At 40.8% G+C, this 24,021-nt stretch overlaps 1 protein-coding gene across 1 annotated transcript in view; it reads left to right on the top strand.

The window, feature by feature from the left end:
• Positions 1-24,021, top strand: part of NID1 (nidogen 1) — an 81,174-nt gene that overhangs the window by 14,525 nt on the left and 42,628 nt on the right. The window contains exons 2-10 of the mRNA XM_084828188.1: positions 4,523-4,822; positions 7,258-7,487; positions 8,115-8,530; positions 11,200-11,349; positions 14,980-15,231; positions 17,052-17,252; positions 19,051-19,293; positions 21,294-21,437; positions 22,738-22,866. Of these exons, the coding sequence (XP_084684314.1) occupies positions 4,523-4,822; positions 7,258-7,487; positions 8,115-8,530; positions 11,200-11,349; positions 14,980-15,231; positions 17,052-17,252; positions 19,051-19,293; positions 21,294-21,437; positions 22,738-22,866 (2,065 nt within the window). The remainder of the gene's footprint in view (positions 1-4,522; positions 4,823-7,257; positions 7,488-8,114; positions 8,531-11,199; positions 11,350-14,979; positions 15,232-17,051; positions 17,253-19,050; positions 19,294-21,293; positions 21,438-22,737; positions 22,867-24,021) is intronic.

Raw genomic sequence — 24,021 nt, 5'->3', positions numbered from 1 at the left:
TTACATATTATTTTTCTTTTCCCTTACTCAAAAGTAATTGCGGAAGACCTGATCTAGACTAGGACCCTATTGTTCGGGGGTGGGGGTAGGGAGACTTTAATCCTTTGAGCCCCACTATGCTCCCAATCCAGAGCGGGGCCTCCGCAACTACAATTTTCATAGGAAAAAGGCCTTAACTGAAGCAAATGGAGGCTTTTTTCCTATGCAAATTACAGGCGGGGGTAAACTGGATTGGAACCACACCAGGGGGCAAAGGGTTAAAGCCCCCCTAAACCCCACTCTTGGGTCCCAATATGGATCAGGTTCCCCACCCTTATTTTCTAGTAAGGAAAAAGGACAGATATAACTGCATGCCACATATTAAAGATAACTTGTAGTTTGGCTGCAATTCTTGTTTTTCCATGGTGCTTAGTTCAGATCATTTCCTACAACTCACTTCGTTCCTCTAGCTTTTAACTCCAAAGATAGCTACTCCATATATCGCACACCACACTTGTGTAGAAAATTCTACACAACAGACTTAAAAAAACCTAAATTAATAAAATTCTAATTCTGCTAAATAATGATATCTTTTCATCTAAATAGCCAAAGGAAATAAACTCATTGAAATGTCTCTAGTTTTCATTTTTCTTCTTAGAGCTGCCTATAAGTCACCTATGCTTCCGCTGTGCTGTAGTTTCAAAAGCCAATTCTTTTTGGTTGGTTGTTTCACTAGTTTTCAGAGTATATAAAAAAAATTCTAGAGAACACTAACACATTTAAGATTTTATGTGCTTATTTCCTCAGCTTACTGGCATTATTGTCAAGTGCAAGGGAAACAGTCCCACCTCTCAAGACTTGCAGGGAGTTTAATGGCAGGGCAGGGATGTGAATCCAGTAGATTTCTGGGACCTCACCTTTGAACATGACATGGAATGGAATGAAAAGGATTTGCTTGTCCTTAGTTTGATAAATGTGCAGGAATATGAAGATCTACCTGATAGTCTATCCCTTGCACCACGCTGTTTCTAACCACCACCACCCTTTTGCAACCCTGTTGTTAGTAGTATTAAGAAGATTATGGGAGCAAAGGACAGTTTATATCCTAGCTTTTCATCTATAGTCCTTGTAATCATTTTCCAGAACCTTGATTCCTTTAGACACCTCCAGCATAAATAGAGAACATTCTCTTGGATTTACAACTAACTCCTCCAGGAATCTCAACCATTGATTTTTATGCCTCTTCCAAAGTCTCCAAGGAGTCCAGTGCAGGACTGTGCATATGCTGTGATTCTTCAGAAGTGCAGGATGTGGTAGTAATGACCACAGAATTCTGTTTACTGAGCCAGTGTGGTGTAGGGGTTAGAGTGCTGGACTGGGACTCAGGAGATCCAGGTTCTAGTCCCCACTCAGCCATGAAATTCACTGGGTGACTTCAGGCCAGTCACTAATTCTCAGCCTACCCTACCTCACAGGATTGTTGTGAGGATAAAATGGAGAGGAGGAGGATCATGTAAGCCACCTTGGGTTCCATGGACGAAAAAAGGTAGGGTATAAATATAATAATACATAAATCTCAGCTGCTTTTTTTTTTTTTAAGCAAGTTTCTAGCCTCTGTCGCTGCAAAAAAGATATTTGTGAGTATGGGCAATGCCTGTTGAAGCCATTGAGATGGCTGAGTAAAATGCTCAGTGTTCTGAGATAGGGCTTCAGTGTCCTAAGCAGAGCCTCAAACATCTCTCCCAAGTTCTTTCTCATTTCAAGACACAATTGTTTTTCTGCAGCCAATCACTTTCAGATAACCAACAGTATAATTCAGTAGTCAAATTTAATCATCAGCTTTTTACAAAACTGTGGTGCTTAAGTATTTTTTTGTTCATGAACGAAACCCATTTAAAAAGTTCTTAAGCTGTAAACATTGTTAAAAAAGGTGGATGAACATTTATTTTTAACTATAGTAATTAAACAAAATTACAAGTTCTTCTTTCTCGTAGGTTGCAATCCTGTGTGCACTTACCTGGGAGTAAGTGTCATTGAACTCAATGGGGTTTACTTCTAGGTAGACATGTATAAGATTACACTGTTAGACTACTTTATTCAGTAACATAGAAGTGTTCATTTAAGGCTTGTAAAATAGAATATATTTTTAACATTTGAATTTCTAGTATTTGGTACGTTAAATAGTAGTTTTATGATTTAAGGTTAAAATGGGTCTGAACATTGTAGAATGTTCACACAGTTAAGAGAAACTGTGTTTCTATTGTGGTATATATATATGTGTCCAATGTATAGTGGGAAAGTTGTAACTGATGCTTTGTATCTTATGCTCACACTTCTTCTAGAACTGTATGAGCCATTTCTCAACATAGATTTTATACGCCAGCTAAGAATCTGTAATGGCAGATGTTCCATTTGCTTGCCAGTTTTTCTCACTCATTGATATAAAAGTCTACATATGAAGAAGGAGGTGGTGGTAGAATTTATTATAGTTCAGACTGCAGCTGGAGGGACCTTTGTGTTTCTGCAGTGTCTAGATGTGACATAAGAGATTTGTGGTTAGGATCTCCTATGGTTTAAAATAAACAGCTGGGGGGGGAGTTAATTGGTTCAGGGCTGTATCACAGGACAGGGGCAGAAATTTAACCCACCCCCCATGCCATTTTTTTAATTAAATCTCCCCACGCCCCAAAGATGCTATTTGTTCCACAGGACAAATGCAATATTTGTATATGTATTTCCTCCCACAGGGCAGATAGCAGTTTTGAGAGGGGTGTTAATTGGGAAAAATCACATTGGGGGGATAATTACCCCCCCCCAATGCCAGCAGTGAGGTCCTAATCCAATTTAGGGAACCCTATGGCTGCTATTATTATTTGTAATGTATGTGATTAGGATATTGTTGTGTTTATTATTCTATGCATGCTTCACTAAAATGCCAAATGTAATGACTGCTTTTCAAGTAAGAATGCAAACTGACAAATTATTAAGCACAATGGGTCTGAGGTAGCAGAATGTTTAACTACCATAGTAAGAACATTTTCTAGAGTTATCAAGGGCTGCTTGTTTCTTTTATGTATGCTTTTCTTAACTTATCATGAGGGGAACATGAAGCAGCTGTGTGAAAGTCAATCTGCAAGCTTATGTTTGTAGACAGTGAGCATGACATCATCCCAGGGGCCCGAAGAGCTTCTGGATATTATTTCAGAGGCGCTGTCTGTATTCTTTGAGAATTCTTGGAGAACACATGAGATGCTGGAAGACTAGAGCTAGGCAAATGTTGTTCTGTCTTCAAAAAGATGGAAAATGTGGATTCAGGAAACTAAAGACCAGTCAACTTGAAGTCAATACCTGCCAAAATTCTGGCAAATATGATTAAGTGGTCTGTCTGTGAGCATCTAGGAAATGAAAGAATGCACTGATTACTATGACAAAATGGTAGATATGGGCTGGAAGATACTACTATTAAGTTGAACAACCATACCCAACAAGTGCTTATTAATGGTTTTGCATCAGCCCAGAGGGAGGATGTGAACAGAGCACCACAAGGCTATATCCTAGGTGCTGTGCTGTTCAATGTCTTGGATAAGAGTGTAGAGGGAGTGCATATCAAATTTGCAGAAGACACAAAGCTGGGAGAGATAACTAATGCCATAGAAGACAAAAGGAAAAGTCAAAGTATCTCGACAGGGTGGAACACTGGGCTGAAACCAACAAGATGGATTTCACCAGAGATAAATGCAGGACATTGCATTCAGGTACAAAAAATTAAAGGCACAAGTATAGGATGGAGGAGATCTGACTTGGCATCAGTACATCTGAAAAGGATCTAGGTGTCGTAGCTGTTCACAGCTTGAACATGAGCCAGCAGTGCAATAGATTGCTAAAAAAAAAGCTAATGTAATCTCAGGCTGCGATAACGTAAGTTTAGTGTCCAGATCGTGCATAGTTAGACTTATTCAGGCATTATAAAATTGTAAATGTGTCCTGGCCCCTCCCCCTCCACTTCCCAGGTTGAAGAGAGGCTGTAATCATGTTCTAGTGAACCTGGCTACAGTCCTCTTTGCAATCAGAAACCCCGCACAATCGAGGACTAAACAGCCAAATACTATTATAGCCTCCCTTCAGACTTTCTAATTCAGTAAACCTCTTTCTGGTAGAGCATAAAAACATAGTTCAGGAACTCTGAGAAAAGAAGCCAAAGGGCTGTTGCAAAGATATGGCCCAGAAGAACTCCTCTCTTAATTGTAATAATTTGTAGAGCAACTGCATTGTAACTGCTTTATTTAATTTTATTTTGAATGGATTCACACTGGTGTACGTTATGTGGGTTCAGTTATGTATTCCCTGATGTTGATGGCACACATGGAAATATAATTGGTAGGGCAGGGGAATACTTTATATATTTGGTTTCAGGCTTGAAGTAAAGTTACTTTCAGACTAAGAAATGCTACTGACCATTGTTAACAGCTTATATAAAGTAAGTATTCACCCTACATGCTGCTTTGGCTTTTGTAAAATTTTACTCAACCTTTTTTTTAATTAGGTTCTTACTAATGGCATCATTGCAGTGAGTGAACCATCAAGGGAAGAAGATTATCTTGGTCAATTCCCTCTCAGTTTTGGAGGCATTGCTCCCTTTTATGCTGATTTGGATACTACAGGTGGACATGGGAAGGTATATTATAGGGAAGATTCATCCTCTGATGTCCGCCAGCTTGCTGCCAAGTATATTAAAAGGGGCTTTCCAGAGACTGACTTTGACCCAAGCAATGTCATAGTGGTTACCTGGGATTCTATGGCTCCTTATGCAGGACCTGGAGAAGATACTACTTTACAAGCGAAGGTGAGCGTGTGACAGCCTAGCAAGTGACAGATTAGAAGGCACAAATTTAGTGAGCCACTATTTTGTAAATGCCCAAACTAAATGCAGACCATGTATGTTTATTTGGAAGCAAGGCCCACTGAGCCCATTGGGGTATATCCCCTAGTACAGCCTTCCCTAACCTGGTGCCCTGCAGATGTTTTGGACTACAACTCTCATCAGCCCCAGCCATTATGGCCAATGGTAAGGGATCATGGGAGCAGTAGTCCAAAAATCTGGCAGGTTGGAAAAGGCTGCCCTAGTAAGTAGATTTAGGATTGCAGCTTCATGGTGCAGTCCTGCACATGTTTCCTCAGAAATAAGCCCCACTACATCTAACACAGCTTATTCCCAGGTAAGCGGATATAGGATTACATCCTAAGAATTGCTAACATATAAGCTTTTGGAAGAGAGACATGCTCAAGAGAAATACAATTGTAAAATAGCGTAAACTGATCTTAATAGCTATACAAATTCAGAAATTATATCCAAATGTTCATACTTATGCACACCACACTGTACTACCTGGAATAACATTTACAAAAAAACTTGGTTTTAGTATTTGTATTGTTTAGGTGCATACAATGGGTCGGCTCCAGACTTGTCCTTCTTTGGATGGAAGCGCTCCTTCTGTTTGTGGAAGGGACGAGGATCTAGGTGACGCTTTTGCAGGCAGGGGTGAGGGGAGAGGCAATTTTCACTCATTTCCCCTTCATCTCTCAGCCCCCAGTGCCATTTTCTACACTGTTCTGGAGGGTCCCCAAACCCTCTGGAGTAGTTTTTTTCAGGGACAAAAGGGGCTGCAAGGAAAAGAAGGAATAGTCAAAATGTCCTCTCCTCCCTTCAGCAGGACCATCTGTGGATGGAGGTTTACTCACAGCCAGTCTAGATCCATCCCAGTGAATTTAGCAATTGGTGGTATTTGTTGCCCTTTGTCGGCCAAGATAAAAGTTTCAGTTGCATTTAGTTAACTTTAATGGATAATTTCCTGTTGATTTCAGTGTTTCTGAATTTCACCTATAGTTCCATGTATGCAACTGGATATGCAGTAATTAGCTGAGTTAAGGTGGGACAACAATTGCAGTGACATCAATCCACACTTAAATCTTAATTTTCCAAATGCATGCCTGAATTATATATATTTACCCCTTCTTTTTGGAATCCCTATAGTAAGACCTAAGGTGACCACTTGTGAATCACCAAAAAAATAAGACAAGAGGTGATACTGATTTGCATAAAATTTGCATATGCTGATTCATATATAGATAGATAGATAGATAGATGCAAATTTAGAAATAATTATAATATAAATAGAAATACAGTACATCTCAGCATAGTGGGGAACACTATGCCCTAGTGACCTGTGTGCCTGCTTGTTCAGTCTGCTGTCCATGTGCTGTTGATGGGCAACTTCAAGGCCCAACATTTCCTTCTGATGGTTCTTTATCTTTATACCAGAGCTGGACTAGACAGCCTTTCAAATCAGGGGCAGTCCCCTGTAAATGAGGACACATGGCCACCCTAGGATCACATGACTAAGGTTGCAATATTAAGGATATTTACTTCCAAGTAAGCTTCTCTGAAATCAGCGGGGCAACTTTTAAGTAAACAAGCTTCAGATTGTACTGTGAGCCTTCTAATACACTTAGTTATATCAAACGAGCAAATATAATGTAAAAGTGAGACATTAATCTTGAAAGTCTTTACGGTTGAATGTTACTTGATTTATTAATACCCAGCACATTTCACTTAACAGAATTCTTATATTTAGAATTCAACACTCTGTTTGGTGTGCAAACGTTTGTGTCAGTTGTATGCCATAAATGACAAACTTTTACAAATATATGGCCGTTTTGCTTTAAAAGAATTGCTTAATTTCTTTTAGTGCTGTTGAAGGTAGGCTGGCTTTATAGACCGTGTTTGATAAAGCATAGATCTGTAATTTTTGTCTGGGGGAACAGGGGCTTTCGCCTTGTATGTCATAAACAGCAAGCTATCCTGTGCTACATAGCAAACTGCTTCCGAAATTGAGGGAACCCTCAAAAGCAGTTTATGGTTTGTCTTGGCCATATGGTATTCAAAGGGGAGCGGGTATTCAAAAATCCCATTATATGTGTCCTAGGCAGACCTTCGACATACCTAAAATGGTTCTTTGGATCCTGGCCTATAACTTTTTCATGTTATGAATTATAAGATTCTGTGATGTTCTGTATTCAAAGCAGTATCTGTTTTTGCAAGAACAGTTTTAAGAAGGGTGCTAATAATGATTAAAAATGCCTTGTTTCCATATTCTGTAATCATGGTATCACAATGATGTTATGTAAACTCAGTTTATATTTATGAGATTTATACATTATCGTTCTTATATCTAATCTTGCATATTTTTTCTACAAATAAAATTTAAATCTTCCCAACAGAGAAATACATTCCAGGCTGTTTTAGCATCTTCTGATTCCAGTTCCTATGCAGTTTTCCTTTATCCAGAGGATGGTTTGCAGTTCTACAGTACACATTCTAAAAATGATAATGAAGTTGTCCCAGCTACCGTTGGCTTTAGTCAACCGTCTACAAATTACTACTTATGGGTAAAAGCTGGATCGTACAATATAATTGCTAATGATGAAGAGATCCTTGGGAATCTGCACAAGTATGCTTTTTTAAATTTTTCAAAAAATATTTTTGTGCTGTCTTTCCAATAATCATTTTTAAAATATAAATTTTAAATGTTCGTGTTGTAAATTAATTGCTATTGATTTTCAGAAAGTTGAAAAATGCTTTGGGATATTAATTTCTAAAACAGCGTTCCAATTTTATATTGGGAAAAGTACTCAGAAATTTTAAAGATCTCTCTCTCTCTCTCTCATTGCTACTGATGAAGCACCATCAGTGTGCATGACATTTTACAGACCTAAAATAAGAATCCTATTCTAAAAGTCAGTCTAAAATTGGACAGCATGAATGGGCAACAAAGAGAGGAAGGGGTGGTGGAGGAAGAGCCACTACAGTATGAATGTTTGTTCATGAGAATATGAACAAATGAACTGCTCGTACATTCAGGCCCAACTCCTGTGTTACCTAGATGGCATAAAAGGTGCTGAGAATTGGTACCATGTAGGTACTATTTCACTTGAAAAAGTCTGATTTAAAGCAAATGTATCAGCACAGCTATTTTGGTAATTAGTGGTGCCGAAATCATTTAACTTCTTAACATATAAAATTTACAGCAATTGGTATGACTGTTTTAATGTATAGTTAGATATTTCTTGCCTTCTAGGAGCAGCAATTTGGGAAAACAAGGAGTCTGGGCATTTGAGATTGCTGGCTCAGATAATATCCTGTCAGCCAAAGTCACTCAGACTCCTGCCAATGCAGAATATGGTGACTATGACCAATTCCAGGAAGTGACTACAGACCCCTCCATATCACATCAAGATTCCATTGAAATAAGCCAGCCAGAATTAGCTTATGATATTTCTAGCAGAGGAGATAGTCTACACACTAGCTATAACTTACCTCAACCAGCATCAGAAGATGGTTTTCAGTCTCCGTACCAAACTTTAACAGAACATCCTGCAGCTGAACCTCCACTCCCAACAGGGAAAACCCCACCTCTCCAGTTTCCAGGCCAGCAATTTCCCCAGCAACATGCTCAGATTATCGATGTGGAAGAAGTTGATGAAACTGGAATTGGTAAGATCATTTGGAATTGGAAAGGTCATTTCAGGAATGATAGAATGAGTAATATGATGATCTAATCCAATAACCTCTTTTAACACATATACTCACAGACACAGGCGTGCATCCTCTGAAGCCAATTCTTCTCGCCCAGGAAACTTTAAGCCATGAGGTGCTAATTCTTCTCAGAGCATAAAAGGAACATATAGAGCTGAAATTGGACACACATCCTTCAAAGCCAGTTTTCTTCCCCAGCTTACCATTGGGCAACTGAGGGCTCATATCGTCTTCATGCTGCCTTCTGGTGCCAATGTTTACACCCCTAATAAAAACAGCGTGTTTATGCAGCCCTCAGTCTCTGACAGTTGAGGAATGGGAGAGTTAAAATTATTTTCATGCATGCCCTGGGAGCCCCCCACCTCACCCCTGGCCACTGTGGCCATCTCACTCCTCAGGTATCACTGTGTAGGTAGAGGTTGAGGTTGGGGAAATAATGTTTGAACAGCTAACTAGCCCCATTGAAGGAAATGGAGTGACGCTACTTTCAGTCAAGTCAATATCTGCCCATCCAGTTGAAATAACGTTTGTTGCCATCATGATGACATATAACATAATGTGCTGTTACATTAGTTTGCTTTTTCTAATATAGTTGATGGAATGCAATTACGTAGGTGACGGAAATCTTCATTCACAACTGGTATGAAGGAAAGTGCCATGAATCCAAGTGTTGATTGGTTTATTGTGCCGGTGCCGGAAATCAGTGCAGTTTTGCTTGTGCATTCTGCAGCGACCCATGGATTTCTTTCCTGTGTTGCTGTGTAAGCGAGGGACAGGTAACATGTTGCTCTCCAGATGTTTTGGACTACAATTCTTGATCATTGGCCAGGAGCTATGTAAACCATAGTTTCCCATGAAACCATCTGCTTACTAAAGGCACATTCTGAAGGCTGCTGCTTGTGATACAAATCAGATGTTTACAGCATGTCCATAAGATATCTTCACAATGAATAATGACCTCGTTCACACAATTGCAGGGTTGTCAATAAGCCATGGTGGCTTGTTAACTACCCTTCACATGCCAGTTGCGTGCCAGGGGGAATTACCCTTGGCAGCATAACTTATTGTATGGTGTGAACCCAGCTGGAGTGGCTTGCTGCTGTGGTTAACAAGCCAGCCAGAACCCATGGGCTGTTGGGGTTCTGGGGTGACTTGTTGACCATGGCAACAAGCCACCGTGGCCAGCTTGGCACAACACAAGCTGCGCTGCTGAGGGTAATCATACTAATCCCCCGGCACCTGACCAGCACACATGGCAGGGGAAATAACAAGCCACTGTGGCTTATTTCCCCAGCCACGATTGTGTGAACCTGGAAACTGTGTTTGAAAGGCACATTCCTATTTCCAAATATGCAGTAGCAAACTGATGCCCAGAAACTTTGATGGGGTTCTGAACAAATGTCTGCTGTGTAGACATGCATCTTCCCTTCAGATTTTAAGGTATTTATTGCAGGGATGCATCATTTGCATCTGGCAAATAAGCTGCAATTGCTTTTTTTTTTTTGGTATGGTATGACATAGCTCTCAGTTGTGCATGGATCAAAAGACTACCAAGTCTCCTCTCCCATGTGAGCTGTCTTTACCAGCAAGTCCATGGATAAGACCAGAGGAGGCTGGTGGGCTCCGATTTCAGTAGGGCTGGGTTTCAGCCACAACTTTAAAGGAGCTATCCAAAGTGCTGAACCCTATCCCCCAAATGGGTTCAGCACCTTGGATGGCTCCTTTGGGGTTCCAACTGAAGCCTGGAATGGATTCACAGCCCTGCCGAAATCTGAGCCACCAGCCTCCACTGGGTCAGACTGGGAACTAGTGCTGCTATCTAATTGATATTTCATGGTGGTGGCTGTCCTGGCAGTGCACTTTTTAAAAATCCATCTACTAAATCATTCCCTCTGTTTCTGATGCTCAAAGGTGAATGTTGGTGCATTTGCAATCCAAAATGGCATTATCCATGCACGACAGGGAGGTTTCAGCAGGCTTAGGGAAATGCCAAGAGTTACAGAAAAACAAAAACAGCCCAAGGATGGAGGAGGCATGGAATGCTGACTAAGGGAGAAACAAAACAGTGTAGATGTGGGAATGGAATGGAGTTTCCTGAAAGAAGACATGGCTGGCTGGCTGAAACACTGAACAGGAACGCTTAACACTACAATATTTTCTGTTGGAAGTCCCACTCATATTTTTATAATGTCTGTGTAGTCTGTCCGCAGAGGTACGTTCAACTTTACCCAGGTCTGAAAAAGCATCTTGCCATCAATAAGTAGAAACTATACATTTGGAATATGGAGTCCTGCCATCAACTCCTCCTCATTGGTTGTAGTGAGCTATATTCCTGTTCTGTTTCATAGGCAGCGGGATTGGGGGGGAGGAAAGAAAACTGAATACAGAAGGATTAATGCAGGAAATTTCACTCTTACAGTAGGAATGGTATCTTCTGTCGTCCAGTGCTGCTACGTTTTGTTGCCTTGCAGACTGACTGTCTGCTTCACAAATGCCAGAAAAAAGAACTGGGGAAATAAAATGCACCATTACTGCCTTAGGATGCTTTGTGGTTGGGAAAGAGGCAGTGTTCTGACCTCTCATTGAAATGCATTATGCTGGGAACTTTTATTTTTTCCTCTCCACAGTGTTCCGTTACAGTACAGATGTTCAGCAAAGCTGTGCAAACAACCGCCATCAATGTTCCGTTCATGCTGTTTGCAAGGACTATCCAAATGGCTTTTGCTGCAGTTGTACTGCTGGTTACAAAGGGAATGGCAGGCAGTGTGTAGCAGAAGGTAATTTTTGTATTGTTTCCAAACTACACATTCCAAAATATAGCACAACACATTTCTGAAGGAGCCTTTTCTTTGTTGAATACAAGCATTGTCATACTGGGGCAGACAAAGGATTGTGGAAGTCTAATATAAGTCTACTATAAGAGCTTCAATGATACCCAGTCTCGGGTGCACATCAGCAAACACTCTGCAGTGATTAAGGAAAATGCTGTTACCTGCCACCCTCTTAAAACTGAGGGAGATCTAAAATCGTTGGTTAACCAAATTGAGAAAGGGATGAAAATTATGTTCATAGTGTCCTTAAACATTTTACTGAAAGAAGTCAAGGAGTTAACTGGTTAACCAGATATCTATAAAACTAGAATAACACCAGGATTGTAGAATTTGTTAAATTGTTAGAAGAAACTGGATGACACAATACTGCTATAATCAGATAATGAATAAAATTGTGCAGTTGGTTGATGAATTAATATATTTGATTGAACTTGATTACCATATTGAGTAGATAGATACTTTGAATCCTCTGATACAGGTTTTTTGCTGTTGTTCTTAAGAGCAAGCAAGCAATTTCAATTTGACTTTCTGAGGGTGATGAAAATTATATCTTGATATAAAAGAACAGTTTGTTAAAAGTTAGGAACACAGCTGGAACATTTTAAGTAATGGTGCCAAAAACGTTTAATATTTATTCTGCCACAACATAGGCAACTAAAGACTCTGTTTAGCATAAATTATCTCTAGTTGTAGAGACCATTTCAAATTCTTCAGGATGAGATATTCCCTGGAGAGCTGTTGGATTTGTCATGCATAGAACTGGGTTTGCTATTTTCCTAAACTACAAATATGTATTAGTCAGGATTAGGAGAAAGCAGAATAGGTGTGGAAATGAAAATCAGCAACTGAGAAGAGGTGAACAGTATGCAGACCTTATGTGGTTTATTTTGCTATTTTTTGGTAATACTTGTTAGAATATTAGCTTTTCTTTCCTTCTTTGAACTTTTTCAGCTATCTTGGTTGCAAAGAAAACAATTTGTTATTGTGTTTTGTGCAGGGAAATACAATACATTTCATTATGCTTTCAAGCTCTTATCCCTTTAGAACATTTTATGATTTTGCCCCATCACTTTGAAAATTCTGGATTTGCTTCCAGTAGATTAGAATACTTGCCATATTTGTGCACAAGGTTTGATTCCTGACAATCGATTCCTTTTATATGTATTTACAGTTAAAGGTTCACTTGCCTTGACGTGCATTATGTCCACTAATAATGGCTTGTCATCCACAGCAGTTATGTAGTTTGCATGAAACTCAAGCTAATATGTGTAAATAAAATAGAAAGAATATAGGAACCACAGGTATCTTTCTCCAAAGTCCCATAATTACAATCTTGGCTGACCAGAGGATAAAGTCTCTAGCAAACTATCCTTTACTGATCTGTATTCTCAACGTCCTTTTTTTTTCTTGGCTTCCAGCTTTGTCCTGGAACTTATCCACTGGTAATCAGTCCTTCAAAATGTAGTTATAGTGAACCATTTAGTATTAGTTTCTTCCTACTCTAGGTTTCAGCTTACAGAGAGGACAGACAGCAGAAAAAAGAGGCATAGTTTCTACTTTCCTTTCAAGGCTTAAACTGGGGCTAGTGTCCATTTTCCTGGTTTGGAGGGAATACTCAAATCAGTTTCCCAGTTCAGATGTTATGGCAAACTGGTTTAGCAAACCAGGAAGCCCTGGTATTAAGCCAGGTGGGTTCAACGCAAGTGTGATTCAATGTAAGCAAGTGTAAAGTGATGTACGTTGCAGCAAAAACTCACAACTTCACGATTACACTGATGATCTGTGCTAGCAGTTTCATACCAAGAAAGAGAACTTGAGATTGTGGTGGAGAGCTTGATGAAAATGTCAACCCAGTACTCAGCTACTGTAAAGAAATGCAAATTCCATGTTGGGTATAATTAAGACAGGAATTGAAAATAAAACTGCCAATATCATACTGTGGAGAAAATGGATAGGGAAACATTTTTCTCCCTCTCTCATAATACTAGAACCCGGGGTCATCCCATGAAGCTGATTGGTGGGAGAGTCAGGACAGATAAAAGGAAGTACTTCTTCACACAATGCATAGTTAAACAATGGAATTCACTTCCACAAGATGTAGTGATAGCCACCAATTTGGATGGCTTTAAAAGGGGATTGGACAAATTCATGGAGGGTAAGGCTATTGATGGCTATTCGTTCTGATACGTCTGGTATCAGAGGCAGTATGCCTATGTACACCAGTTGCTGGGGAACATGGGCAGGAGGGTACTGTTGCACTCATGTCCTGCTTGTGTGTTTTTCTGTGGGCAGCTAGTTGGCCACTGTGTGAACAGAATGCTGGACTAGATAGACCTTGATCTGATGCAGCATAGCTCTTATGTTGTTATGTTCAGGTGTGCAAGGCAAGGGGAAGTTCACACACATGTCCCATTCCTGATCCAGATGTGATGTCTGAACCAAGCAAGAATGTTGAACTTGAAAAGAGGGGAGGGGAATTTGTGTACAAGAGAAGGGGGGGGTGAGCAGCACACACCACCCTCAAGCTCAGATTTGTTCACCTGGATGGCAAGAAGGTGGCAAGAGCTTGATTATCTTTTCCTGTGTCAGGTTTTTACATTATGGGCAGACAGGAAGTAGGCAGACAGGTGATTTAAAGTAGATCAGCCAGGCTTTCTGTCTTTCAGATGTTTAACAATGGCTGGCCTTGAGTTAATCACTTATGTTCTAGCCTCATTGTTGCTCACCTGTAAAGTAATTGCATTTGACTACTAGGTTTTTGTGCAGCTCTGCTGGCTACTTTTAGAGCTGTATTAGAATCCCTGATCTACAGTAACTCAGATGTAGATTTGTATATGCAGGTCACTGCAGTCTATGGCTCATGTGTTGCAGTAAATCATGAGCTCCACTTTTTTAACCAGTATTTTGCACCTAGCTCCTCCCATTCAACTCTTTTTTTCTTCACTCTGGTAGGTAGATCTTGGGGTTTTATGAAAAAAAAACAGTAGATCCCATAAGTTTGAAACCTGGTTTACATTACTGGGGACATCTGAGAATTTTTTATATGAAACACTCAGATCATGCTTATGATGCCATTCATTAACATATTGACTGGGTTCAGACAATCAGCAGGAGAAACAACACAGCATCAGTTGTTTCCCTTGCCACTGCGCATGCTGGTTGCATGACTGGGATTACCCTAATTACCGCACCGCATCTTAGGTTGCCATGTTATCCAAACCTGGTGCATGATACGGCTGTGGTAACTTTTCAGCCACCCTACAACCCAAGGCTTGCAGTAGAGGTTGTAGGGTGGGTGAAAAGTCACCATGGCCATGCCATGCACCCAGTTCGGATGACATGGCAATCCATGATGTGGCACGGGTAATTAGGCTAATCCTGGTTGCATGACTGGCACTCTCGGGGTGGGGGAAACAATTGACTCTGCATTGTTTCCCCTGCTGATCATCTGAACAACTTCACTGTCTTGTGTCTTAAGTTGTGGGCCTCAATGCTTGAAAATGTAAATCCATCAGGGGTTCGAAGTTACCTCTTGATGTTAAAAGAAACATCTGTGCTTAACTTTTGTTGTGCTAGGTTCTCCTCAGCGAGTCAATGGGAAAGTCAAAGGACGAATCTTTGTTGGAAACAACCCAGTACCAATTGTTTTTGAGAACACTGACCTCCACTCTTACGTCGTGATGAATCATGGGCGTGCATATACTGCCATCAGTACAATTCCAGACACTTTGGGTTTGTCCTTACTTCCTCTTGCCTCCATTGGTGGTGTCATTGGATGGATGTTTGCTGTGGAGCAGCAAGGATATAAAAATGGATTCAGCGTTACTGGTAAGCTTTACATTTGTTCTTAAAAAGTTGCTTCATATTTTTGCAATGAATTCTACATTTGCAAGAGCATCATAGTAAAGCCTTTCACTGTTGCCAGCAATCTCTGCTCCAGAAGACAGGCCTTAGAAATACAATACAATGCTGTTGTTCCTTAGTGGACTCTTTTTTTGCAACATTACTGCCATCCCTCTATTAATACCTTTGAGGCTGGGGAGACTGACCTTAGAGAATAAGTGATAGCAATGAGGCTCCAGGCATAGATATAAAAAATCAGATTGCTGCACATCCCAGAAGTGGGTGAGAGAGGTAGAGCACGGGCAATATGCATGGGATGTTGTAAGCTGCCGGGACCAGGAGAAAAGGAATTAGATGGCAAGGGAGTTTTGCAAAAGAAGAACCTAGTATAAAAGAAGCCATCTGTAGCAACCAGTGATGCAGTTGTGCTGTAAACCTAGCTCCCACCAAGATCCCTTCCCTCTGGCTGGTAGATCAAGGGAAGTGTAGTCATCAGATTATACTACCTGCCCATGGGAATGAAAGTAAACAGTTGCTTTTCTTCTATATCTTTTCGTATTGCATCAAAGCTAAAAGTGATTAGTATGAAGCAAGTATACAGGAAGCGCTCTCCAGCAAAGGTCAGATTCAGGTTTTCCTTGAATTTCATTGTTTACAATTTTCCTTTAAAATAGCTGCTACCCACTGATATTGCTTCAGATGTGTTTTTTGTTTGCAAGGTCACAAGGGGGAAAGCTCACAAATTTCCTAGTTTAAGGCTGGAATCCTATACCTGCTTACTTGGGTGTAAATTCCATTGAACTCAATGAGGCTTACTTCTGAGTAGGCATGCATTGGCTTGCACTGTAAACAATGAGAACATAATTAGGAGTAATACTATTTGCCCCCATTTGTTTTATTTTTTAGGAGAATTAAGGCTCGGGAGAAGAACTGATTCTGAAATCCATACTCTTTTTCATTGAAAGCAGAACTGTTTCTCGGCCCATCACAGTACAGGTGCTCTCCTGGGGCACCCCTCCCACAATGCCTGGCTCTGAGGAAGGACCCCCTCAGAGCTATGCATTTGGGCCTGGCTGTGGTGGGCTCTCTGAAACAACTCTCCAGAGAGCCCAGGTGGCAACAGTGGGGTGAGGTGAGAGGTGGGGATATGAGCGGTGGGACATGATGGCAACATTGGGGAGGTATCTGCATGCATGCGCTCTCCTCCTGCCTCAGCATGCGCTCTTCTCCACTGTGTCATCCGGCAGCCTCCTCCCCCACTCCGCCATCGTGTGGCTAGACAGCCGAAAGTAGCTGTCTAGCCAAAAATGCAAGGCAGGAGGAGCATGGAGGTAACGATCCCCTCCATGCTTCTCCTGCCCTGTATTGGATAGGTGATCGCCTCCGAGTTTGGAGTCGGCTATCTATCTGCATAGGATTGCGCCCTTAATTTTAAACCTGTTAGTCACGTTTTCCCTCTTCATTTCTGCAGTCCCCCTATAGTTTCACCTCATCCTTGAAACTGACACATTCTTTTTCAATTTCATCTCTTTTTTCCCCTTTTTTTTTGAGGCAAGCCAGGGAATGTTTATCCCCAATTGGAAGCAATCCTGGGGATTCATTCTGACCTTTCACTCTCTGGCAATATAAGTACTTTTCCATCTGAGTAGAAAACATCAAGCTCATTCATGACAGGATCCTGAGATATAGCTTTGAGAGCATCTTTAGTTTAGGGAAGCTGAGGCCTTAACCATAAATGTTTCGGCAGGGAGGTGAATATATTTTTTAAAATTTATAAATAAGAAGTGATTTCATTAATCTTCTAGGTGGTGAGTTTACAAGACAAGCTGAAGTTACATTCCTCAGCAGCAATGAAAAGGTGATCATTAAACAAAAGTTCAGTGGAATTGATGAACATGGACATCTTACAATCAGCACAGAACTTGAGGGCAAAGTGCCTGAAATTCCACTTGGTTCTTCTGTACATATAGAACCCTACACTGAGCTCTATCATTCTTCTCGTTCTGGTGAGTTAAAATACTTGTAAAACCTTGCTCCTGTCTTGTCTTAACATGCTTTCTAAGTCTGCAACATGAATGAACACTGAAAGAGGAGCCCTCTAGTCTGTGTTAGATTTGACTAGGCTAGAACTGTTACTTTCTTGAGTATAGGAGGCATACTATAACATTTGAAGATCCTCTTAAATTTATCATTTATCATATCTGATGTGTCAAGGCTATTACGTATCTCTGGATCGGTCATGGATATTATGTTTCTCTGGCTATTATATATGTCTGGACCTGCATGACTAAACTGTGTTATAACTTCCCATCCATCACATGGTCAGATAAGTGATTTAGGTAGGAAATGGAAATTATCACAGTTATTATTGTGTCATAGCCAGCAGCTTATCTCCCTCTTAACTGTTAAATAGAAAATAAGCTTTCCATAAAATAACTGGTTCCTCTCCATATTGTTTGCACTATAAGTAATTTTTTGGACATTTATAACAGGCAAAGCCATCACATGTTCCTGTCATTCTATATTGTATTTAAATGTAAAATCTCACAGCCTGGGAGATATATCACAAGAAAGAATTAATTGGAAAACCTCTATGTGGTGGTAGCATTTTATGTTCTAAACTACCACATCAACTTGACCTCAGATAACTCAGGATCAGAACTGTAGATGAACACTTCAACCTTCCTGGCCATTTCATCAAGGACTCCAAAATGGCTGCCCTCAAACAAATTGATTTGGGTTGGCAGATAAAGCTTAAAATGGCAGAACAAGGACTAATACAAACATTTAATTATATGAACCGAGTCTTAATGGGGACATGTATTCCTGACTCATTATAAAACCCAATGGATCACTTTAAGACAGGGTGGGCAACCTGTAGCCCTAGCCTCATGTCAAAAGCCCTCTGCATGCTGTCAGTTCAGACTTCTGGCAAGAGCCATCTGTCACTTCCCTGGCACTCTGCCGGGCAGGAAGAAAGAGGAGAGGGAAAAGGGGTGATAGCGAGGGAAAAGAGATGACCTACCCACTTTTAGCTCCCGCCCTGCCCATCACTCACATGCAGCGCCCAACAGATTACCCATGAGGGCATGCAACCCTCAACAGAAAAAAGGTTCCCCAGCCTGCTTTAAGATGAAGATTCCACAGGCAATTCTTTTTGAAATTCAAACAACTGCTTTATGTGTTTCAGTTGTTCAGTCTATTTCAGCATTTGACAAAGTCAACTGTAGTCTCTGATAGTTCATGCTATGCCTATTAACATAAAATGTTAGTCTTTTAGATGCTACAAAGACAAAGTATTCGTTCAGATCTGAAAACTGCAGATAAGTAAGCAACTAGGAAATTGCTGCTGTCTGAAACCCTGCTTTAAATTGTCATGGGAGAACAAAAAGGTCCCAAATTAGAATTTCTAGCATCTTATAAAGCATTGGGTTGGATCAATAGTAGCACTTAGTGGAGTTCCACTTGTGCCAGAGGATCTTTGTAATTCCTCCTCCCCTGCTTCCCTGTCTCTTGAAAAGCTGCTCTGGAGGCAAAGCAGGGGGCTTCAGAGGGAAATGGGAATCAACAAAGATCATGTCCCCACCTCTTTCTTCCAGTGGATCTTGCTGGTGCCTTCTCTGAATGGAAGGAGCTCTTCTGTTCATGGTACAGCCAATCTGGCTCCAACCCAACAATTGTAACTTTTGGTTGCTTGTCGGTAATATTTTAATGCACTTTTTTACATGTGAGTACAAAGGATTGTATGAAATCTACTTGTCATTTTTAGTTTCCTCATTATTAATATGAGATTATTTGTTTCAGTTATCACATCATCATCTACCAGAGAGTATACTGTGACAGAACCAGAAAGAGATGGGGTGTCTTCAACTTACACAGTTCCCTACCAGTGGCGACAGACAATCTCATTTGATGAGTGCATTCACGATGACTCCCATCATTCTATTTCAGCCACTCAGCAGCTGTCAGTGGATAGTGTCTTTGTCTTGTATAACAAAGATGAACAGATTTTACGATATGCAATGAGCAACTCAGTTGGCCCAATTGGTATGTTCAGTGATAATTATTCTGATTTACTTCCTTTGTACTGTTTTAGAATTGGTTAGGATCCTATCTCTTTTACCCTTTGACTTTTGTATTTGTGGACTGTCAGATGGAAGAGATTATACATAAGAATGCTGCTGTATAGAACCAAAGGTCCATCTAGTCCAACATCTTGCTTCCCACAGAGGCTAGCCAAATGCCTCCAGGAGGCCCACAAACAGAGGTTAAAGGCAATAGCCCATTCCCATTGTTTCTGTCCAGCAACTGGTATTCATTGCCTCTGAATGTGAAAATTCCATTGACAGACCAGCCCCCCCATGAATTTCACTAATCCCCTTTTAACGCCATTTAAGTGAGTGGCCATCACCAGATTTTGGTTCAGATCGCACAAACAAAAAGCCCACCATGGGTTATTTTAGCCATGGTGGACTGTGGTGCATGCCATTCAGACATTTTGAATATACAACCCATAGCTGAGGCTTGTCATGTCATCTGAACCCAGGGACCATTGGTTATGCAAGGGTTAAACAACTTTTGCATAACCCAACAACAGACTATGGGTTATGTGAGGGTTGTTTAACTTTCACATAACACGCGGTCCCTGGGTTTGGATGACATGACAAGCCACAGCTGCAGCTTGAATATTCAAAAACCGCCCAGCATGCACCATGGCTCACTGTGGCTTAAAGAAGTCATGATGGGCAGCAGTGATTTTGTGAACTGGTTCATTGTGGCAGTGAATTCTATAAATCAGTGATGTGTTGAATGAAGAAGTATTTTGTTTTGTCTGACTTGAATCTATTGCATTGGATGACCCCGAGTTCTAATATAATGGGAAGGGGGTGGGGGGAAAGCTTCTCTTGATGTACTCCTCATTCATAATTTTATAATCCTTTATCATGTTCTTGCTTAGTCATCTTTTTTCCACTAAACTAAAAAGCCCCAAATGCTTTAGCTTTTCCTCATAAGCAAAGTGCTTCACTTCCCTGATAATTTTGGTTGCCCTTCTCTGTATCTTTTCCAGCTGTAAGACATCCATTTTGATAAGGGGTGATCAGAACTATACACAGTACAGCTATAGTGATTGCCTGATCTTTATGATATTGTATTAAGAAAGAGTTTGGTTTTTATAGGACTTATCAAAGACTTGTGGGAGAACTGACAGCGCAATCCTAGCTATGTCATAAGATCTATTAAAGCAGTGTATTTAATAGATCACCTTGTTAAGTGTGAACCAGCGTGCTGTGTCCGGGTTCAGACATCATGTACCAATCCCCAGTCAACCCAATCTGGAGTGGATTATTCAGAAAGGCCACAGAATGCACCTAGCACATACCACAGCAAATTATGGATAATCCATGATTTTCCACTGTTGCTTGCAAACAGCCCCATATGCTAAGGAAATAGCTTCCCAGCTGATAATACTATTGCAAATCATCTATGAATACTCATAAAGTAGTTGAGACAATCCAGCAGGAACATCTCTTCTACAAATCCTATTGTAACTAAAGTAGCTTGTAGAAGAGCACAGAGATTGATATGAAACGTTGCACAGTGGATGCAAAGCCACAGCCATTATTCTGGGACATAGAACATGTGGTGAACCTATTATTCCATAGTTAATTGAGATAAAACTTTGAGTTCCTTTCTCTAGAAATAATAAATGAGTTTAGAGGTTATAAAACCATGGCTTGAAACTTCTGCTTACGCATCTTCACCATATATTAGCATGATTTGTCATTTGACTGTTATAGCATGAGTGATGGAAACACTTCTGTTTAAATATGAAAATCCAGATTCTAAACATTTTGGGAAGTGCTCTTCCAATCCATATATTATCTGCCCAAAGGCCAATCCTTGTATATGCCTAGTTCCTGAGTCCATTTGAGCACCCACAGACCTAGCTTTTAAACAATATTTTTGTTGAGGAACACAGCAGTAGTAGCAGTGGTGAAATCATTACATGTATTCTCATGTTACTATTTTCTGTGGCTTCTTGACAGATGGTTCAGGTGATATAAACCGCAATCCTTGCTACACGGGCACCCATAACTGTGACACCAATGCAGTTTGTCGTCCAGGAACAGGCAATCAATTCAGCTGTGAATGCTCAGTGGGCTTCCGAGGGGATGGACGTGCATGTTATGGTATGAAAATCTCTTCGTAGAAAAAAAAATAACTTCCATAGGATCAGCTTGGTATCCTGTAATCCAACTATATTCACTTTCAGTGATTGTGTTTTGCTGTTGAATCGCTGTAACGTACCATGGCAAATCTTGCTGTGACATTTTATTTTTCTCTTAGCAGAAACACTTGCAAATGGGTGAGGGCACTTGAGCCCTGACTCAATAGAAATAGCAGTATGAGCAATATTGTACTAAAACTGCTATGCCTTTCTTGTAATAGTATATCCACTCTATCCTAAAGTTTAGGCAAGTTAACATTAATCACGTAATTTGGCCCTTATATCCTTGTTTTTGTTTTTGCTAAATAGCAGCTTTGAGAGGACCAGATCTAAATTGGGACTGCAGCATGGGGAAAGGGAGCTTTAACATTTTGTCCATATTGTGGTCCCAATCTGGGTCACCTCCCCACTCGCACATGTTGCTATTTGCCCTGCAGCCATGGGGGCCTGATCCAGATTGGGATCACAGCAGGGGCAAAGGATTAAACCCTATTCTCTCCATGCTACAGTATCAATCGAGATTGGGGCCCTCTACAGCTGCTGTTAAGTGAAGAAAAAAGAAGCATGCAGGGACCAAATCACATGACTAATGCCACATCTAGTTTGGCCCTTACTCTCTCAGGGCCAGAATAGACATGGTATGCAGTCATATGTATCGTTCCCCCCATTTAAAAAAACTAAATATCACCTTGGGAGGCTTCAGGTTTAAGCAGATGAGGAGTAGTGGAAATGGGCTGCCCAACTCTTTCTCCTCCAGCCATTTTGCTGTTCACAACTGTTAACCCATGAGGGAAAAACAGCTTGGGTGTGATTTTGAGCAGGAAAAAGATTGGTGGGAAAAGGATAAAGCAGCTCCACCCCTCCACCATTCCTCCACTCAAGCTGGCAGCGTCTGGAGGCAACATTGTGTTAAAAATAAAAATCCATCATGGGAAATATGACCTGCAGGTTTATGTCACAACTAGTTAGGATCTAGTTAGGATCTTGCTGTTGTCATGATGCTAAATTGCTGTGCTGAGCAGCTAGGAATCTGGCAGGATGCAAATGAACCAATATCCTAGTTTGGCAAAGTTGGGTATCATGTTCTTGATCACTTGAGCCTTAATGTGTCATTTGGAGGATACTTCCAATCCCTGCTGAAACCAATTTGTAATACATAGGCATCTCTTCAGCTGAACGAAAGCTGAGCTACAGATATGTCGTCCCACATTTCAGGAATTATGCTAGTGACAGCTGTGTAATAACACTGCTTCTCCATGTAGATATAGATGAATGCCTGGAGCAACAAACAGTATGTGGCAGCAATGCAGTCTGTAATAATCAGCCAGGAACTTTCCGATGTGAGTGTCTAGAGGGATATCAGTTTTCAGCTGATGGACGAATGTGTGTGGGTAAGTTTATTTTCAAAACTCCCTTTATTGTTTTGAGGAAACAATAAAGGTCCACTTGAGAAAGTACCAAAGTGTCATTTTTTATTCCTCTCAGTTTATTGCTTACCTGTTCGGAAGACGAGTAGAATATAGTAATTTGGTCCTTTTATTTTAAAAAGTCACATTTCTTCTTGAGAATGATTAGGAATGTCAAATCTGATCTTCCTTAATTTTGAGAAGGGAATGTTTGTTTGTAGAAACAAGAATTTTTAACCCTGCTTTTCCCTGCCAAAAAAGCAGCTTACAAAATATAAAAGCATAAAAACAGTAACCAATAATTAAAACACAGTAGGAAGCTAAAAGCAGCAGTGCAACCACAAAAGAATGAAATGAACAGTCAGTAAATAAAATTAAGCAGCACCAGAGTCAAATGCTCCTCCTTTACTACAGCAGTTGGTTTCATGAAGAATGATTGTCAGATAGGCACTGCAGGCTTGATCTAGCAATGTGGTCTTTGTGCTTTGGACATCATTCAAAGTATGCATCTGGCCTAAGCAAGGCAAGGGTTGTTCTTACCTCATGTAAAGCTCTGGTAGGGTTGCCAGATCCTGTCCGAAAGACTATGCCTGCTGCTCCCATTTCATGGATCTCCCATTTCTGTTTGGCAGCAGTCCTGTGTGGCAGGACATAGCTTCTTTGTAATAGCAAACAGGAGAAGAAGCTTGGGTAAATGGAATGCAGTAGTAGAGGAGGAGCAGGAGACAACATTCCTGAATGGTTTCTGTATGATCCAGGATACTTAAAGCAACTGTCACAGAGGTGTCCCTTGTATCATTGGGCAAGCGCTGAAACCTTAAAAAATTTTTTTTGTGTGTGCTATGTTATATATATGCAAAGGTTCTGTGTGATTAGTATTGCCATAAGGGCAGGACTTTGGGGCAGAAGTCCAGAGCCCCCCTCAGCAAAGTGAACAAGACGGCCACCCAAATGGAGCAGGCTGGCTTACAGCGTTTTGAAGGCCCCCCATAAGACTATTCAAGGCTAGAGCAGCCTTCTCCAACCTGATGCCCTCCAGATGCGCCTCCTTAGCTGACCACTTTTCCAGCTGCAGAAATTCCAATGCAGTTTCCAGAGCCACTGGCATGCAGTCCTTCTTGACCTCTCGGCATGCTCCCG

The sequence above is a fragment of the Heloderma suspectum genome, chromosome 1, assembly GCF_057233095.1.
Source record: "Heloderma suspectum isolate Gila_16-S chromosome 1, 16-S_ref, whole genome shotgun sequence".
Classification (NCBI taxonomy): Eukaryota; Metazoa; Chordata; class Lepidosauria; order Squamata; family Helodermatidae; genus Heloderma; species Heloderma suspectum.
This window is presented reverse-complemented; position numbering and strand designations above follow the sequence as displayed.